We start from the raw sequence: 20,260 nt of genomic DNA, 5'->3' as shown, positions 1-20,260 counted from the left end.
TGTGACACTTTTGTTAAAAGGTGTTATTGCTGCATTAAATTGGAAATACAGAAAATGTTTATAGTCTAATTTTCCATTATAGGATGTCTTTGAAATGCATTTTGCAAAGATCCCAGATGAACCTGTTGAGAGTATGCCTGTATGCTACATCAAAACAGATACCACAGAAGTCCATGATAGAGAAAGCAGAAGTGAAGCTTCCTCTGAAGATAACTCTTCTGGCGATTCTGAAGATGAACGAGTTCAACGTCTTGCAAAACTTCAGGAGCAGGTAGTTGATTGTATTGGTAAAAAGTTTTGGTATTTTTGTGAGCTCTTGATGCAGATCTATTATAAAATGCTTTTTGTAGATTAAAAGCTGTTACATTTAGATAACTTAGCAACTGTGGCTTTATTTACTTATTGGCACATTTATAATGTTTAATAGTCTTTCTTACCCAAAGGTCTATATATCTTAAAATTCTGTTATTTATATTCTTAACCCCAGTGAATTGATTCTCATTGAAATGATTTATATGATGTAATCCAAGGTATTTTATGGATGAGATTTTAACATTGCTACCTTTTGTGATAAAAGGTTAACCTTCTCTGAACTCAAGCCTGAAAAAAACAATTAAAAAGTTAAGATTACTGGAAATTTAATTTTCATGGTCTGGTTATAGATGAATACCTAAGTTTATGGGTTGAGCACATGACAGTATTTCTAATTTAGTGTATGCCCTTCAAAATAATGAATTCGTGAAATGAAATAAGAACCTGAAGGACATGAATTTCAGGATAGTCCTGACTTTTGAGTGCCTTCATTTTTTTTCTGATGTCTTTACTTAGAGCCGTGAATGTTTAAAGAATTTTTTCTTTATCAGCTGAAAGCTGTTCATCAACAGCTACAAGTTCTATCCCAAGTACCTTTCCGTAAGCTAAAGAAAAAGAATAAGTCTAAAAGGGAAAAGAAGAAAGAAAAGGTTAATAACAGAGATGAAAATCCAAGGAAAAAGTTTAAGCAAATGAAATTAAAGGAAAAGTCTAAAAGCAAGTAAGTATCTTTTATTAAAAATGCCTTATTCAAATCATAATATTATCTCAAATAATTTTGATTAAATTTAATTTTTGTTTAGTCAGCCAAAGAAGAGGAAACAGCAGGTGTTGGCTCTGAAACCTGAAGATGATGCTAATGCTAAACCTATGAACTATGATGAGAAAAGGCAGTTAAGCTTGGATATAAACAAACTCCCTGGAGATAAACTTGGGCGGGTTGTTCATATAATACAATCAAGAGAGCCTTCACTGAGAAATTCCAACCCTGATGAGATAGAGATAGACTTTGAAACACTAAAAGCATCAACACTGCGAGAACTAGAAAAGTATGTTGCTGCATGTCTAAGAAAAAGACCACTAAAGCCTCATGGTATGTATTTCTGTGTAGCAGTAGAAGTCAGTCTGGTATTTGTTTTTGTTTTTGGTGATACTCTTTTTTCCTCTTAAATCCCATAGGTAAGAAGATAATGAAGTCCAGAGAAGAATTTCATTCACAGAAAAAACAGGAGTTGGAAAAGCGGTTACTAGAGGTCAATAATCAGTTAAACTGTAGAAAACGTCAACCAAAATGTAGGTGGCAGTCCTTTAAATGTTCCTTTGATTATGTAATTCTGGTAGCCTTGTAATGTCCTTCCCTATTTTGTAGCTGAGAAGACGCAGTCATCCAAGGCTGTTGGAAGTGGTTCCCGATTAAGCGAAAGCAGTAGCAGCAGCAGCAGCAGCAGCAGCAGCAGCAGCAGCAGCAGCTCCTCGGAGACTGAAAGCAGTAGCAGTGATTCAGACAGCAGTGATTCTGAATCAGGTTAGCTGTCCCCTTAAGTGTACTTGTGTTTGTGCGGAAATTTTTTCCTTGTACTATTGAGACTTCGATTTTTAAGAAACGTCTGTCACTTACCCAGAACCTATGGTTTGGATGCCACACTTATTATTGAATTGCATGTTGAAAATCTTACTATTTTCTTTAAAAGATGCTGTGTAAAATGAAAGTTCATATTACACATATGTGACTTAGAGGTGTGTAACATCGAAAATAAGTTTACTAAAGGTGGGATAGTTTCTTAATATATAACACCAGATCTTAATGCGAGAAAATAACAAATAATAAAATTCCAGTCTTCATTTTTTTATAAAGTAAAGGATTATTTGAGAACATTTACTCTCTATGATGTATCAGACTACTCTAATGTTGCAGTTATGTCCCATTGTGACAATATATTCTGACTGAATATATTGAATGATTTCATCATTTTGAATTAAACCAGTCATCCCAGAAAATGTTTAAAGGAGAATTTTATTCACTTCTGTGTTTTCTTCATTGTAGAATATTATCTTCCATTCATAGAAAAATGTACTTCAAATTGAGATTTCCAGTTATGCTGAAGTACCATATTACCTTGGGTATATTTTCATCAACTGTATCAAGCTTAACTCATTCATGTTTTGTTTGTGCTGTTTCACTGATGGTCATATAGTTGACAAGTAATCACTCCCCAAGGATGCCCAAGTGGCATTCCATCATTATCCACCAGAAGGCATGTTCAGAATATGGAGCACTTTTCTATCCCAAATTTTGCTTTATTTTGAATGAGATGCTTCTTGTTTGCCATGAGATTCAGTTCTCTTTAAAAAAAAAAAAAATCCTACACAGAATATTGTCACATCAGGGATTCTTACCTTTTGTAAGAACACCCCTCTTATTTCACTGTGGTAGTAAGGGCTTGCTGGCTTGCAGTCCCTTTTGTTTCACTTTTGGTTCTGTTCAGACCAGTTTGCATTTATGTGGTGCTGATTGCTGCATTTTGTTTTTACATTTCTAAAGTATATAGTGGTAAACATTTTTGTTGGATTTGTCATACTAGAAAATTTTTAAATTGATTTAGGGCTGTAATTATACATTATTTTCTTATATTTGACAATAAAGCATAAAACAATGCTGGAAAAACTAAAGTTGCATTTAGAATTTTAAATTGTAATAAATAGCATTTGTAACTTCATCTAATAAAGCATTTGTGGCCTAATAAGTTACAGCACTTTGTCTTTTATTTGTAAGATAAAGCTGTTTGAGTTATCTAATTATATATTGGCTACTGATCAATAAATGCCTTAAGCATTAGTGGAAAAGTGATATATACAGAGTGCTTCAATAAAATACCTTAATTTCAATTTCTGATAGATTCTTCCAACACACTGCTTGAAGGAAAGATGTTTATCATCTACTATGTGTTCTTAGAATGGTTCTTATATATGGTTTCCTAAATTTCCAGTGGAATAACTTGGCCTCAGAATTATAATTTTTTTAACACATTTGTGTTGAATTTTTATTTTATGACTGATGTCCTTGTTTAATGTTATCTTTCTATAACAAGTACTGTTTTTAAAAACATTGTTAAAATCAAAGTAGCACATTGTTATGTTTCAACCTACATTATGAGAGTATATAGGTTTGTGACACTAAGGTCAGTTTTTCTTACATGATAGTATGAGTTTGTGAATTTCTTTGAAATTTTTATTGTATTATAAACATTCAAACTGTGTACACTTACATGCATGTTATAAATTGCAAACTCAGTGCTTACCTTAAATGAGCATTAAGTTCTCTCCTGTTTTTTTGTTTTTGCTTTATTTGCTTAACAAAATAAATTAGTAAATGAAGCAATAGGACCTTTGTCTTAAATATTAACTTCACTTGTACCCATTAAAATACTATAAGGCTTTTTACTTCTGGTGTGTAAGCTAAGAACATTTTTTACTTTCTTGACAAAAACTATAAATGAAAGGATTGTAAATTATGAAAAATAATGAAGTCAGATCATAGCAATAATAATACTTAATGCAAAATAGTAAAAAGCATCTACTATCCTTAATTATGTATATGACATTACCAAAGAGCAGACAACAAATCCCAAATCAAGTCTCAGGGTAGAGGGAAATGGAGCTACTTACTGAGAAAATACAATTTGTGAAAATTAGGAATGTCAGCAAAAACTTTATCTGTTACATAAGTACAAATTAACTGAAAAAATATATAAGATTTTGTAGCTTTTAAATTTATTGTGGTTTGTTCAGAACTTAAACTTAGAGTTAGAATATCTTCATTGCCATAACTCTGGTTAATAAGGCTTTTGATTATTCAAGATAGGAGATATGAATATATTTTCATTTCAAAACTTTAATAGAGGAAACTTTTCTGATAGAAAGATATTGATCTTTAGCAATTTTTCTTAATCTTTTTAATACCTGCCTTCTAGAATTTTATAGCAGTTTGGCTATATGCAATTTCCTTAGCAAAATCATAATCTTTTGTAATTTTGGTTATCAAGGATGGAGCTCTAAATTAACTTTTATTAGTTCCTTAATATTGATTCATAGTTCTTATCCTTATTATGAGCTGCTCTGTCTTTACTGCAGTAGCATTCTGTTTAGATGTGTGAAATGTTTGAATGATAACATCTGTGAAAAACATTTAAGTGTTGTAAATTGTGTTACAGTTGTTTATTCCACATTATTTAAATGATTATATTTCATGTATTTTCAAACCTTATTTTATGCACTTTTGAAAAATACAGGCTCAATTCTGCTTTATTAAATAAGATTAATTAAATGGCCAAGCTGTGATTTCCAAGGAAAGTTTTATTTAAAAATTCTTTAATTAAAATTTCAAATAAGATATTGAATCAGCTCTAAGGTGGAATTGGAATGAAATCCCAAATCTTTGAAAAATATAAATGAGATATCTTTGGAGTAAAAGCAGTACTTGACTGCAGATTTGTTGTGTTTTGGTTTTATCATTTAAATTATTTTCTTGACTGACATCAGTGTATGCAAATTGTCATGTGTAGCTTAGTCAAGAACATTTATTAAACATTGGTAAAAATGTAACCCTTTTCTAAATGATTTTTCATAACCTTCAAAATATCATCAAATATCAGATCAAATATGTAAATGAGATTTGACAGTAAAATGAATTCCAGATGCTTATATCCTATGTTAGCTGGGCTTTGCTAGTATGTACACAAAACCTATTGAGAGTTTTCTTCTTCTTCTTCTTCTTTTTCTTTTTTTTTTTTTTTTTCCTACTGATAGTTTTCTAATTCTCAACAGCTTTGGCTATCTTGAGTGATATAATAGGGAGGAATATAACTAATAGATTCAATTCCATAGATAATATTACTGAGAATCAAATGGGATCAGCTCATTGGTGGTAGTACTTTTAATTGAAATCTTAAAGAAAATAACTTAAGGAACTGTCTAAATGTTAGCTCAGATACTTGATTAGTGTGGAATAGAATTATTTTTCAGGGGGGCAGCTGAGTGGCTCAGTCAGTTAAGCATCCGACTTCGGCTCAGGTCATGATTTCAGGGTTTGTGGGTTCGAGCCCTGTGTCAAGCTCTGTGCTGACAGCTCAGAGCCTGGAGCCAGCTTTAGATTCTGTGTCTCTCTCTCTGCCCCTCCCCTGTTCATGCTCTGTCTCTCTCTGAATCTCTCTCTCTCTCTCAAAAATAAAATAAACATTAAAAACAAAAAAAGGAATATTTTTCAGGAATGTTTATAATTTCAGTTGTTTAATAGTTACACTCAAACTCAGTGGTTATGGCATCAATTCTTCACCTGATTAAGACAAAGTAAATTTGTCACTTCATTCATTAGACTTTTTGCTTTTATTGGCTTCAGTGTAATATTCAGAGGAAGAAATTTATGAAGCCCTTTAACAGTTTCTTTTTTAAAAACACTTCCTTAGTTATGGGTGACTTACAAACAGGACTAAAACAATTTCTCTTTTTAGTTTTACAACCTAGGTTTTTGTAGAAGTGATGAGGATATGATTTTTTTTTTCATGCAAGGGGAAAAAGGACAAAATGGACTTGGTTCAAGTCCAGATTTTGTATACCTTTTTTAGGCGGAGAATGGTTTAGTGCATGTAGGAAGTACACAATGACAGTTGGGGAATACTCTTTGGCACTTAAGAGAAATGATTAGTTTATCACTTAAAATTTTAAAACTATGATGACTTTCTCATCAACTAAAGTATTTTCAAAGCACTAGAAAGATAAATTCAAAGACCCAGCTTTGATTAAAAACCTATATATATTGAGGTCCACACTTGAGCCTTGAGTCTTTGAAAAAGAGTGATAAATTTTGTCTTGTGTATTTAAAAATTATCTGTTCAAAAATGGGTCTTCCTGAATAAGCAGGCTGTCTAGAATAGTATTTTCTCAGTATGTTAGAATCACCTGCAAAACTTTTAAACTAGTGTCCAAACCTGAATTAAATATAGAATGGGGCTAGATATATGTGATATCTAAGTATTCCAAGTAACTTTAATACGCTGCTATGTTTGAGAACCATTGATCTAGGGGGTTTTTTGTTTCTACCTTTTAAATTTTTTTTTTTTTTGTTATAAACGTTTATTTATTTTTGAGACGGAGGGATAGCACAAATGGGGGAGTGTTGGGGAAAGGGGGACCACAGAATCTGAAGCAGGCCTCAGGCTCTGAGCTGTCAGCCCAAAGCCCAATGCGGGACTCGAACCCACAAACCTGAGCTGAAGTTTGATGCTAAACCAATCGAGCCACTCAGGCACCCCAGTTTCCACTTTTTGTACTTGGGTTGTGTTTATATATTAAAATAAGTACCAGACACTTCAATGAAAATTGCCAAAGCAGTCTGTAAAGGGAGCACATTTTTTTAATTCAAAGACAAATTGCTTATTTGGTTGGTTGGTTTGTTTGGTTGGTTGGTTGGTTGGTTGGTTGGTTTTGGTTTTTTAACCAACAGACCATGTCTTAGGTGATAAGTTTGGGCAAATCATTTAACATCTCTGGACATGCTTTTTTCATATAAAATAAGGTAACAGAAGCAGGTAGTGAATTCCAACTACCTTTTTAAACCCTGTTCTGTGTAACAGAAGTGTGATTTAGTTTTCTAATTCAAAAATCTTCAGTAATTTTTTTCTGATATATATGGCATAACATTCTGGTTTTGCCTTATGGTATTCATATTCAGCTTATTAAACTTTTCTTAGTCTATACTGTCTTCCTGATAACATTTGCTATATCTGGAGCATTTATCTCCGTGCTTTGAGAGGTGATGGATATTAAACCAACTCTTTAATCAAATATTCAATTCCAGCTCTCTTTTATTCTATAATTAAAATTTTTTGCCTTAGTTTAAAATGAAAACTTTTTTTTAATGTTTATTTTTGAGAGAGAGACAGCGAGCAGGGGAGGGGGGCAGAGAGAGAGACACACACAGAATCCACAGCAGGCTCCAGGCTCTAAGCTGTCAGCACAGAGCCAGACACAGGGGCTCTAACTCAACGAACTGCGAGATTATGACCCGAGTTAAAGTCAGATGCTCAACCAAGCCACCCAGGTACCCCTAAAATAAACTTTTCCATCAGAGTTTTATGTTGAGGTTTTGGGGGAGATGTGAAAATAGAACATATTACATAACATGCATAATATGCATTTGTTTAGTAGTTCACATATATTACCCAATTTGATTCTCTTAAGGTGGGTATGCATATTATCACAGTTCCCTGGAGAAATTAGTTGACAGTATATATGTTGTCACTATAGTGCTCAGTTTCATTAAGATTTGCAAGACCTGAAGAGCTTCTTCACTAATTGAAAGGGGATCTTAAACTTGATAGTGAAAATGTATATGTTTGCCTTTTAACTACAAGGGCCAGGAACTCATAAAAGTTTTATGTTTTATGTTTCTAGAAAGTCAACTATGTAAAAGTAGAATGAGAATCAAAATGCTGAGTTTTAGGCTGTCATTAATTATTCTTCTGTCCATAGTCTAAGACTTTTATGAAACATACTGTATCGGATGGTTTTGACCTTTTTTTATTGCAGTATAACTGACATACAATATTAGTTTCAGGTGTACAACATAGTGATTTGGCATTTGTGTACTTTGCAAAATAATGACTACAGTAAGTCTAGTTACCATTCTAGTTAAAATTTTGATGCCTTTTCCTAGTGTCTTCAGATTCAGAGAATTTTTAAAATTCTGAGCTATTATATCAGAAAACTAAGATAATACCCTTGAATTTTTTAGTAGAACATTAATATATGTCATATTTTATTATACTTAAGAGTTTATGTAAATTGTAGAATAATGTAGTTTAGGTGCATATTTGAATATTTAAGATAGCTGTGTAGATGTGCATATATTATATGATCATATTAATGAAGTCTGTTTTTTTTGTTCAAAGCTGAAACCATAATTTATCCCCTAAATGTGAAAGCTACCTGGATCTATACCCTCAATCTTTGCTGTCTATATTCTTCCCTTCCCTTCCACCTAGCCCCCAACACTTAAATAATACTTAGTGGAGTGACATTAAGATGGTTCGTGTCATTTCAAAACTTGAATTCTTTAAACTAAAGCACGTCATTGAGTGGCATTTAGCAATTTTAACAATGTCCAGCATCAAACATTTTAGGAGAGGAAAGAACAGTAACACATCCAGTGGAAACTGATGGCATTTCAGGAAGCAGAAGGTAATTATTAAAATTAGAACATTTTAAGTTTGAATAAGATTTGGTATTAACCAGCTTTGGTGCCCTGGAGCCTGAAACAAATAATGCTAAGGTGGCTCATCAATGCCCACCTGGAGAGATGGGTCAAGGCATTAACTGGCAGTTTGGTGCTTTTATTGCACTGGCCTAGGCTTATGATTGGGGAGGACAGCACCAGAAAATATTGTAAGATAAAGAAAGGAACTTATGAGTAGCATGTCAGAGATCTCTTTTTATATCTACTGTACCACCAGTGTCTGCTGTAAAGGTATTTCTAAAGGTAAAGAAGGTACTATAAAAACCATTTGTTACAACATAGTTGAGGCTGCCAAATAGCTAGAGAGTAAATAAATAATTGTTTGGGATCTTCCCATAATGCTTAGTAAGCAGAGCAGAATTTACCATGAAATTAAATAGCTTCACTTTTCATAACAGACTGTATCCTCTCAGATCAGTGATATATCCTTCTCTTATAGTAAGTTTTTAATTATTTTAATTAAGTTCCTTGTGGCTGTATTTATGGCTACTTGGTCAAAGATGATTTTGCTATAATTCGTTCTACTTGTTTAAAACCTTATCTGTGTTGTAACTTGTTCCTGTTTAAACTGTCGCTTATTCAAGCTCTTTACTATGCTGTTCTTTTTTGCCTAAATAATCCAAGTTGAAATTTGTGAGTGGGTATTTATTCAATTATGTGGAAAAGAAAATATCCCCTTTAAAACGCAAGTATCTCTTTAGAATTTTGACTGATTCAAAGGGCAAAAACCTGGTAACTATAAGAATTTCTTGATTTAAGAGGTTGGTATTAAAGACATTTTCTTGAGATGACCATTTTATTTCTAATATGAAAACAATTTATAATTTAAATGGTAAGGTTTTAAGCTAACAAATATTGAAATATTTATTTATATACATTTGCAGAAATGTTTCCTAAATTTACTGAAGCAAAACAGAATGATTCTCCTAAAGAACAAGTAAAGGTAAGTTAATTCCTCCTTTTTTACCTTAGAATTTTAAAATGTATGTTATAACTCAACTGGTATAGTAGTAGCTTCTTTAAAATTTGTTTTGATTTTGTTTATAATGAAGAGCTGTCACATTTTCAGTTTGTCAACTAAATACTCAAAGATTTCTTCTTAAAATTGAATACAGGAAGTATTTGGCTACATTTTTCTAATAAGATATAACTGTTCTATAAATCATATTAGTAGAACAAATGATAGAAGTTTTGAGTTAGTCTTGAGAGTAAATACAGAAGAAAGGCCTTGCTTTCCCTATGTGCACACAGTAGGATATAGGGTACACACAATAAGGTGGGATTTCTAAAGGGGGTAGGAAAATGGTAGGTAGGGTTTCTAAAGATAAAGCTTATAATTACCAGCTACTAATTTTAGCACACCTATCATTAGTAGTTGACATGCTTTGAAAAGGATAGAAGTAATTTTATGTCTTACTGATTCAAGTTGTAATTCTCATTAAAGTTTTAATCCTCTGTACCTTCCTGAATATAGAATTACAGGTATATACCTTTATTAAATTATAAATTAACATCATCTAACTAGGTTAGGGATGTACAACATAAATACCTCTGTTGAGGGAGCTCTCTATTATGAGAAGAGATAGATATATAATCACCCTGTTAAGAGGTTGCATGATTAGCGCGATCATCTATTTTCATAATTGAGAAAATGTAGAAGGAATATATATACTATCTGAAGGAGAAAATGCTTAAAATGGCTTTTAAACTACAGGGAAGGGAAAGAAATGGTTAGTACATTGATGCAGATTAGGGACTTAACTTTTTCTAAACAGAGGTAGTAGTGTGAAGAGAGGCAAAGAAGCACGGAAGTTGTGTTCAGGGAAAAATGGCAGCAGAGGGTATTTGCCAGGGATTAGCTGGCTTGGGGGACATAATAAAGAGGGCTTTGAACACCTAGATGAAATGGTAATTAATTTGGTAGACAAAAATGAGTTCTCAAAGGTACAGATTGTTGCCATAGATTTTAGTGAAATCAAAACTATATCAATGAACTTTGAAAGCATCCTCAATACATAGCATATAAAATGCTGTCTTTTTATTTTAATGTTTATGAGGGAGAGAGGGAGGGAGGGAGGAAAGGAGGCAGCAGAGAGAGAGGGAGACACAGAATCAGAAGCAGGCTCCAGGCTCTGAGCTGTCAGCACAGAGCCTGATGTGGGGCTCGAACTCACAGACTGAGATCATGACCTGAGCCGAAGTTGGACGCTCAACTGACTGAGCCACCCAGGCGCCTCTAGAATGCTCTCTTAATGATCTGTTTGTGGCCAGAATTTTTTCAGTGTCACTCACTGAGGAACAAAATGCCCATTGATAATAAAAGAGGGAATTTTTTTTAGAAATATGAGTAAATGCATATATTTGTGTGTTTCAGAAAGTGATTTCTTGTTGATTTAAACCTCAGCATTTGACTTTAACTTTGCGGCTTGGGTCTATATTATTGTTGGAACATTTCTATGGCATTAGTTTTATTCAAGCTAGCATAGGTATTCATACACTTGCCTTATTTACTCACTCACTCTAACCCCTTTATTAGATGGAGAAAGACTGTCTTACTGATCTCTGTACTATCTACAACTCAAAGCTTAGTAGATAAGACACCTGGGCTTTGGTACTATAACTTAGCTTGTGACTAAATAGTTGTGAGATTCTAGGAAAGTTGCTTTTATTATATCTGAGTCCTATTATAAACTATAAACAGGGATAATAGTTACATTGAACTCATGAGATTATTGGTTGAATTGAAGAGCTTTATATAAAGGGTTTAGCCTGGTGCCTCACACATTGTAAGCATTAAATAAATGTTAGCTATATAATACAGTTTTTACTTACTAAATCAGAATTTTGCTGATAGTCTTACAGGTCAACTATCATGTGATTTTTACCCACCCTTCTCATTATGCCTATAATTCAGTACGGTAAAGGGGGTAAAAGAAAGCAGATTAGTCTCTAGATTTGGTATAAAAGCTCCCAGGAAAGCATTTGGAAATAAGCAGCACTATTTAATAACGTATGTAAGTTTGTATGTATTATTAACTAAGACTATAGGCTTTGACTAACTCTACCTAAAACTATAGGATGGCCAAGTCTTTTAATCTTTCCACACCTTATTTTTCTCATCTGTAAGAATGGGATAATTATACCCTATAAGTTTGTATGACTTAAATAATTATATCATAGTTGAAGGTAGTTTTAAATTATATTCTTTTCCTCTCTGTTTCTACTTTTTTAGTTAAACTTCTTGTGTGGTTAAAACTCTGAAAGACAGTTGTCTTTATCTTTGTCTTAACAGATACAGTCTTCTGTACAAGATCAAGCCTCTGCAAAAACTGCCCTTTTTTGTCAGACTTCATATTCATGTGAAACACCACCAGATCACCATCAGTTAGCATTTAATCATCAAGAATTAGAACATTTCCACAGTGTGAAAAACATTTCATCTTTACAAATTCTGCCTCCCTCAGGTAAGAAATTAACTAGATAATAACTAGTAGATTTCAGGTTAGAAATAATCACTGAAGCACATTGTTAGAAATTATCGGCTTTAGGGGCGCCTGGGTGGCACAGTCGGTTAAGCGTCCGACTTCAGCCAGGTCACGATCTCTCGGTCCGTGAGTTCGAGCCCCGCGTCAGGCTCTGGGCTGATGGCTCAGAGCCTGGAGCCTGTTTCCGATTCTGTGTCTCCCTCTCTCTCTGCCCCTCCCCCGTTCATGCTCTGTCTCTCTCTGTCCCAAAAATAAATAAACATTGAAAAAAAAATTAAAAAAAAAAAAAAAAGAAATTATCGGCTTTATTTTTAAAGGTATTCATTACATTTGAATAAGAAAATTATATGTACAGTTCACATGCAATTTATTTTCATATAGATTATATACATTGGCTTGTGGGTCAAATACTAAAACCTTTCACTGCCAGAGCCCATACTACTGAGTTCTGAGCAGATTTGGGAAATGTTGCTCTAATTTCCATGATTCCTATTTGAGTTGGAAAGGTAGGATGGAATAAGGAAAAGATAGAGGTTTTATAGGTAGAGAAATTAAATTTTATACATGAGAAGTAGTTTACAGCTAAGGAAACTTAGGACAAAAATACTTGCCTAGTGGTGGTTCCCATTTACCAAAATCATCTTCCAAACCTGGCTAAATTTTTATATTGTTACATTCATTTGACTACAAATATCTTGTCTGTTAGTCTTATCAGAAGTGGAGTTATTGCCTGTCTCGTCCTGATTCTCCTGCCGTGTATGCCACAAACGATAATTCTCCGATACTGATGAGCCCAGCCTAGGGAGTACCTGAACCTTGAGATAGTATTCAGGTCTAGTCTAGAATCAGGTGTGAATATTCCTCATCCATGTCGCCTTCCCTCTAGGAGGCTGCGCACCAGTTTCTATTTGGCCTTCCAAGGGCAGGGGTTTCTCCAAAGCAGAAGAAGTTTCTAAATTGTTTTACTACAGTACAGATTAGGAGGAAGAGAGAAGTTTTGATCCTCCTTTAGTGCTTCCAGTGAAAGCTCTCTGTTTTGTGTTTCAGTATTTCATTTTGTATGTAACTCAAGTTATAGCTCTTCAGTGTGGAGAAGGGAATGGAGATCAAAAGAGAAAATACCTAAAGCAACACTGGAAGGCATCCCAGGAATAAAAAAAAAAAAAAAAAAAAAAGATCCAAAGTATAAAATATTTATATCCATCCTTTTGTGGAAAAAGGTTTTCAAAGTATGCAGGAGCATAACTGAAGATGTGTTAATTCTAGGTCATGAATTATCTTGAATGCAAGTGTTCCATTTGGGTCTTTTATTTTGCACACAACAAGTGGCTTTGTTTTTTTTTTAACATTTATTCATTTTTGAGAGACAAAGCGCAAGCAGGAGAGGGGCAGAGAGAGGGAGACACAGAAATTTAAGCAGGCTTCAGGCTCTAGCTGTCAGCACAGAGCCTGACACAGAGCTCAAACCCACGAACCGCGAGATCATGACCTGAGCCAAAGTCAGTCACCTAATCGACTGAGCCACTCAGGCGCCCCTCAACAACAAGTAGCTTTAAATAGTAGCCTAACAAAATTAGATTTTATAATTGGAACTGATTGCTGCTTAACTGTTTAGGGGACAGACAGATTTAAGATGAAGATGCTCTGATGTAGGTGGAACCAAGTAAGGAAGCTGAGTGCTATATAGTCTAGGAGAGAAAATATACAAGGACCATAACTGAGGCAGTAAGCATGGAAAGATGTGGATAAATTAGAAGAATATTTTTGTGGCACAGCGCATAGGCTTTGTTAGAATGAATGTCTCACCAAGGTATCATCCAATAGTTAGATTGAAAATAAGAGGCAGTGCTCACTTTGGGCATATTTGAGGTACTAGAGTATCTGATTAGAAATATACAACTAATATACGACTAGAACTAATAGGGTATAGCAAGATTCATAATTTATGAATCGCCAGCATATAGAAGCTACTTGAAGCTGTGAGAATGGATGAAAACATCCAGGAAAATGTACAAAGCAAGAAGAGGAAGGTTAAGGACAAAATTCTAGGAAACAAAACTTCCTCAGTAAAAATTTTAAAAAATTAGTTGAAAGATGATGTTATCAAATCACCAGAGTACAAAAGCACCACAAGAGTATACTATAGTGCATTAAAGTAAGATGAGGAGTGAGGCTTAAAGTTGGCAGTTGAGATTTTTTACTTTTGCAAAAGGTTTTTTAGTAGCCATTGTGATTGAGGTAGAAGCCAGATTTTTGTAAATTGAGAAGTAATCTGAATGTAGCCAGTCTTTCAAGAAGTTTGTTGGAGAGGATAGCTGTAACTTTAACAGGAAGATAGGTGGGGTTTTTGTTTGTTTTGTTTTTTGGGGTTTTGGTGTTTTGTTTTTTGTTTGTTTTCTAAGACTAGGAGAAGTTGTTTTGTTATGTTTGAGTTTTTGAATCAGATTTGAGCATGATTGAAGGTTGATCAGAAAGAGCCACAGTAGGGAAAGGCTGCTGTTTTCATTATAGCACTTTTGTAGAACAATTGATAGGGATAGCCCTGAAGAAGAAATAGACAATGGAAAACCAAAAGAATGCATTCATGATGGTCTTTTGTTCCTATTTTGAGAAAACACCCTATCTGTGAAAAGTCAGGCTTTCAATATCTAAGTCTTCAGTTGGGGTAAGTTTATTGTATTTTACTTCAATTTGGGCTTATATGTGATTGTGAGTAACATAGTGTGTAAAAGGAATTTTGTATGATGCCACAGATGCTATTCTGTTGCACTAACCAGGTTTTTCAGAACCCAGTGGTTTGCATTCGCTAACTGTAGGTGGCACTATGCCCAAGGGAAACTACAAATGTATATAAGCTAAAATATATATAGAAGTTTACTTTTCTGGAGTTTAATCTCGATGGAAATAAATTTTTGGTTAAGTCTTTTAAACAAAGATTTTTTTCACTTAAGTTTTCTTAATAAAAAAAAGCTTGAAAAATGTTAGTACAGAAAAGCTTTAAGAAATTGAATCGAGTGTTGTCACCTTTTCCCAAAATTACTGCCATCATCTCCATATGAACTAGAAGCCTCTTTTTTTTCCCCTTAAAATAAGTTGAAGCTCTTAGTTATAAAGGATTATTAGTCTTATTCTTATTACTTATCCATTTCCCAGCTTATAAAAATCTTCACTCAGTTGTATTAAGAATTAAAAAAAATACTTACACTGTCATATCATTGTGAATTAACATGGCAAATGAAAAGGTTAATCAGAGAGTTAGCCATCAAGTAGGAGAAATAAACAATTGGGTATGCGAAATAAAAATAATGTTCCCTAAAAGAATCAAAATGAAATTTAAGGAGGTGAGGAAGGCAAAATTACCTGATCTCTTTGGCAGATGTGTATTTTATAGATTAAGTTATCATTTGAGCTGGATATTGGAGGAAGAAGTAAGACTTATCTATGTATATCTAGGACTGAAAGGCATTTTGGATGGAGAAAACAACATGAATGAAGGTATTTAGGCAATCAATAATTGGATGTGATTAAACCTTTGGTTGAATGAATAGGAATATGGGGAAATGAATTTGGGAAGGTAGACCAGTTCAGATCATAAAGAACCTTGATATCTAGAGACTTTGGACTTAATGGTAATGGTATAGTCAGTGGGGAGCCAGTGAAGGGTTTGTTGTTGTTGTTGTTGTTGTTGTTGTTGTTGTTTTTGTTTTTTTGGTTTTTTTTTTTTGGAGCAAAGGTGTGCTTCAAAGTAATTAATATGCCAATATTATGTAGGCCAGTTGGAGGAATGGGCCATAGGGAACAGAAAGAAAATAGCAATTGCGTTTTTGCAGTAGCAGAAAAAAAACGAAGTGATGGAAAGAAGAAAAAGGGAAAGGTTAAAAAATTATAAGGGTCGAACAAGCAGGTCTGCAAAAGATGAATATATGCTAGGTTTTAAGAACAAAGGAATATAAGCTTCAGTGACTCAGAGAATATGGGCTAGATACTGGTCCGGGTTGCAGAACATAAGTCTTAGGAAAGATGAGTTCTGTAGTGTTTTGGGTACCAGAGGGTAATCCCCATAAAAATGTTTTTCGGAAAGTTGGACCTTAACATACTTCCCAGGCTTCTGTGATACTATTTTCTTGATTGTCCCATCTCTCAGAATATTCCTTACAGATATCTCTGTATCTGCCTTAAGCCCTTAATATCTTTTTACTTCAGGGCTTTCCAGCCATGTTCCAAAGCCTAGGTTTACTGAGCTAGTGATCCTCTCCACTTTCATAGCAATAGGCTTGGAGCAGGCTTCCCATTTACCCATATTTTCCATACATTGATCATTTTCTACTTATTATAACATGTAAAAGGTTGAAAGGCAGTGATCTATACATTGTGCCTAAGTGATCTTGGTGTCTGTTACTTCTGGTCTCATTTTTACAAATCAAGCATCGAGGCCCCATGCATGTTTATACACCTCTGCTGACCATCTTTCCTTCAGCATCTCATAGGTATGTTAAGCACAGCATGCCAAAACTGAATTTCCCGATTTTAATCTTTCCTCTTTAATTTTTTAATTTTTTGCTTTAAAAAACACTATGACTGGTGCACCTGGGTGGCTCTGTGGGTTAAGTGTCCAACTTTTGTTTCGGTTCAGGTCATTGTCTCCTGGTTTGTGAGTTCAAGCCCCACATCAGGCTCCATGCTGATAGTATGAGAAATAAAAAACACTATTACTTTATTAACTACCAATAGAGCTGGCCTACATGGGGCAGTGGATGCTCTGGGCTCAGGGTACATGTAGGATGTGAAGAGAGGATAATGATTGAGAGTCTCTTTTGAAGGAGAGAGTGTGGTCTGGAGGCCAGGCCCAAGAGCACCTCACATTTGCTTCTAGAAATGGGTAGACCTAATAAAGTAGTCATGGCAAGATATGGCCATTCCACCAGAAACATACAGAAATTCTTGGAAATCTAGCTGTCCATCACAGTTGAGGTCTAGTTTTTTCATCATACAGTCTAGAACACCAGGGTCCTTCTGGTTCTTTAGGAAGGCTTCCACTTCTGTATTCATGAAGGCTGGGAACTCTTTCTTGGAGAGGTGCAGTTGTTAGCCTCCTTTCCAGTATACTTGTGGGAAACAGCAATCAGAAGCTCAATGCACTGCTCACTCTCAGTAGGGCTGGATATTTTTGCCATATCTATGTGAAGCAGGCATGGAGCCTGTGACCAGGCAGTGGCAGCACTGCTCCTTTTTCATTCTTTTTTTTTTAAATTTACATCCAAGTTAGTTAGCATATAGTGCAACAATGATTTCAGGAGTAGATTCCTTAGTGCTCCTTACCCATTTAGCCCATTCCCCCTCCCACAACCACTCCAGTAACCCTCAGTTTGTTCTCCGTATTTATGAGTCTCTTGCTTTGTCCCCCTCCCCGTTTTTATATTATTTTTTGTTTCCCTTCCATTATGTCCATCAGTTTTGTCTCTTAAGGTCCTCATATGAGTGAAGTCATATGATGTTTGTTTTTCTCTGACTAATTTCACTTAGCATAATACCCTCCAACTCCATCCACGTAGCTGCAAATGGCAAGATTTCATTCTTTTTGATTGCCAAGTAATACTCCATTGTATATATATACCACATTTTCTTTATTCATCCATCGATGGACATTTGGGCTCTTTTCATACTTTGGCTATTGTTGATAGTGCTGCTGTAAACATGGGGGTGCATGTGTCCCTTCGAAAGAGCACACCTGTATCCCTTGGATAAATACCTAGTAGTGCAATTGCTGGGTCATAGGGTAGTTGTATTTTTAGTTTTTTGAGGTACCTCCATAATGTTTTCCAGAGTGGCTGCACCAGCTTGCATTCCCAGCTCCTCTTTCATTCTTAATAACAGCACTGCCACCACCTATTTCAGCAAACTGAGTCATTTAGAATTTAATTCTCTTGACATGCATACTCTTTCTACATCTTAAATAACATGTGGCCTCAAGCACAGAAGGGATGTAGTTATGTACTTAAAGCTATACTCCCTGTTTTTCCCTTCCTTGTTGAACTGAGAAAACATAGGTATGTTAGGCCATGTAGGGACATACAAGTTTAAACTTTGTTCTTTCATTCATGCCTCTAGTTTAACAGTTTTTTCTCACCCTTCCATGATCACTCCCATCTCTTAACATTCCTCTCTTTTTCAAGCCTCAACCTCAACTAGTAGGATTTGGCCAGAGAATCAGTCAAGGGATTGACGGATGGTAGAAGGTTAAATGTAAGTTCCTACATTATAGTATGTAAGTGGCCAGGATTTTGTGACCTTGGAATCAGTTAACAGAGATAGTAACTTAGTTGTCATTTGTCTCTTCTGACCTTTTGCTACTTGTTAGGGCCCGTAGTAAAGAACTAGGGAGAAGTGAAAGAGAAATGACTCAACTAAGTTTCTGCATTAGGATATTCATGGTTGCATATGCCAGAAAACTCAGTTCGAGATGACATGAATGATGTAAGTAATTTTGTTAGTTATATACAACCACTGGTCCAAAGGTAGGTCAGTCTAGGCATGGTTTGACCAAAGTTTAAGGTATTTTTCTGTAGTTATCTTTACTGGTGATAAGTGAAACATTTGTATGAAAGTTTAACAGCTAATACAATTGCATAGTTTGTTCTTTTTACCTGAGAGTCAAGCCAACCTCTTGCATTTCGTACATGTTATCTTCTCACTAGCTAGTCTAGGTATTTAGTGTCTTAGTTCTTCCATTCTTTGTGTTTTCTTTGTTTTCAATTTGACCACCAAGAAGTATCTTTCCCTAGGATCCCTGCATTGGTGTAGGCCTGCTCTTTACTAAATGACTCACTTGTGTTGGGATAGGATTACCATGATTGGTTTGGCCTAATGAAAACCCATCTTTGGAGCAGAGGTCATTCTGCACACTGGGGGACTGCTATACCATGGGGACAGAAAAAACAGATTTTGGTGGGTGGCCACTGTGTCAGCTATCCTTTATGAAGACAAAACAAGAGGACATAAGTTCCAAGCAAAAAAATGTTTATTTTTCAGTAGAACAATTCCTCAACTAAGAATATTCCAAAGTTAAACAGCATAAACAAAGTAATCCTTTTGTTTTCGTAGTTTCTGACCTGGGTTGGGGGGGAGAAGAAGTCAAATTATGGACAAACAAGATGAAATACCTTGATTATACTATTCTAAAAATGTGTGCATCTAGGTGATTGTGAACAACATTTGAATGGCCTAACTATGATGCATCAGTCTGGTGATAATGACACAACGGTGTTAGAATCTGAAGGTCCAGTACCTGTGCAGAAGGTAAGAGTGATGTTACTTTTTTTCCTAACAAATTTGAAGGGATTTAAAATTGAATATAGAAGTGGCACAAGAGGTATTTTAAGCCTTAACTTGAATGAGATTTTGGATCTCTAAGCCTATTTAATAAAAAAAATTTTTTATTTATTAGATAGGTATCTAATAAAATTAAAAAAATTTACTTGTGAGCAGCACCGCCCCTCATCCTCTATCATCAGTTCCCATGCTTGTGTTTAAGTTTTATAATGCTGCATTTGCCAGCTATCCAGATTTTAAAGCATGTCATAAAGCTGTCTTTTAGAATTTGTGGTGGGGGATTTCCTAATGGAGTCTTTTTGTGTACTTAATCTCAAACCACACATTGATCATCCTTTCAACAAATATTATAGATGTTTGGGATACATTAAATAGCTCAGCTACTATTCTAGGCATTTGAGTCATTCTCAGAAACTTACTGTAAAGGAGGTGTTTATATACCTTGTCTTTTCCTTTCCCTCCCTCCCTCCCTCTCCTTTATTTTTCCTTGCAAATACTTCAGAGGACAAGTCTTATTATTCCTATGTTTCAGCACACTTAGGAATATGATTTTACCATAAGGAACACACTGATTTGGTCCTTGTGTTTTCTTAGTATCTTTAATTCTCTTTGATAATGTGCTAATAATTACTATCATCAAAGATTATGTTTAATTTGGGTGTCTTGTTATTGATAAGAACCATTTAAAAAAAGTGTCTTTTCTGATAATCCAACATTCATTTTTTTTTATTTTACTGGTTTTTTAATTTTTCAATTTTTTTTAACGTTTATTTATTTTTGAGAGAGAGTAAGCAGGGGAAGGGCAGAGAGGGAGACACAGAATCCGAAGCAGGCTCCACGCTCT

The 20,260-nt window shown here is 34.7% G+C and overlaps 1 protein-coding gene and 1 pseudogene across 1 annotated transcript in view; one reads left to right on the top strand and one right to left on the bottom strand.

Moving 5' to 3' along the window:
* Nucleotides 1-20,260, top strand: part of BRDT (bromodomain testis associated) — a 67,665-nt gene that overhangs the window by 23,519 nt on the left and 23,886 nt on the right. The window contains exons 7-14 of the mRNA XM_047084891.1: nucleotides 83-271; nucleotides 864-1,033; nucleotides 1,116-1,405; nucleotides 1,492-1,605; nucleotides 1,682-1,837; nucleotides 9,487-9,545; nucleotides 11,895-12,066; nucleotides 19,283-19,383. Of these exons, the coding sequence (XP_046940847.1) occupies nucleotides 83-271; nucleotides 864-1,033; nucleotides 1,116-1,405; nucleotides 1,492-1,605; nucleotides 1,682-1,837; nucleotides 9,487-9,545; nucleotides 11,895-12,066; nucleotides 19,283-19,383 (1,251 nt within the window). The remainder of the gene's footprint in view (nucleotides 1-82; nucleotides 272-863; nucleotides 1,034-1,115; nucleotides 1,406-1,491; nucleotides 1,606-1,681; nucleotides 1,838-9,486; nucleotides 9,546-11,894; nucleotides 12,067-19,282; nucleotides 19,384-20,260) is intronic.
* Nucleotides 16,957-17,261, bottom strand: LOC124515729 (protein S100-A11-like; annotated as a pseudogene).

This window comes from Lynx rufus, unplaced genomic scaffold (assembly GCF_022079265.1).
Source record: "Lynx rufus isolate CCGP_SWC_20201006 ecotype Redwood Valley unplaced genomic scaffold, mLynRuf1.p SCAF_2, whole genome shotgun sequence".
In the NCBI taxonomy this organism is placed as follows: domain Eukaryota; kingdom Metazoa; phylum Chordata; class Mammalia; order Carnivora; family Felidae; genus Lynx; species Lynx rufus.
Note: the sequence above shows the minus strand (reverse complement) of the source record. Positions and strands in the feature narration are given on the sequence as shown.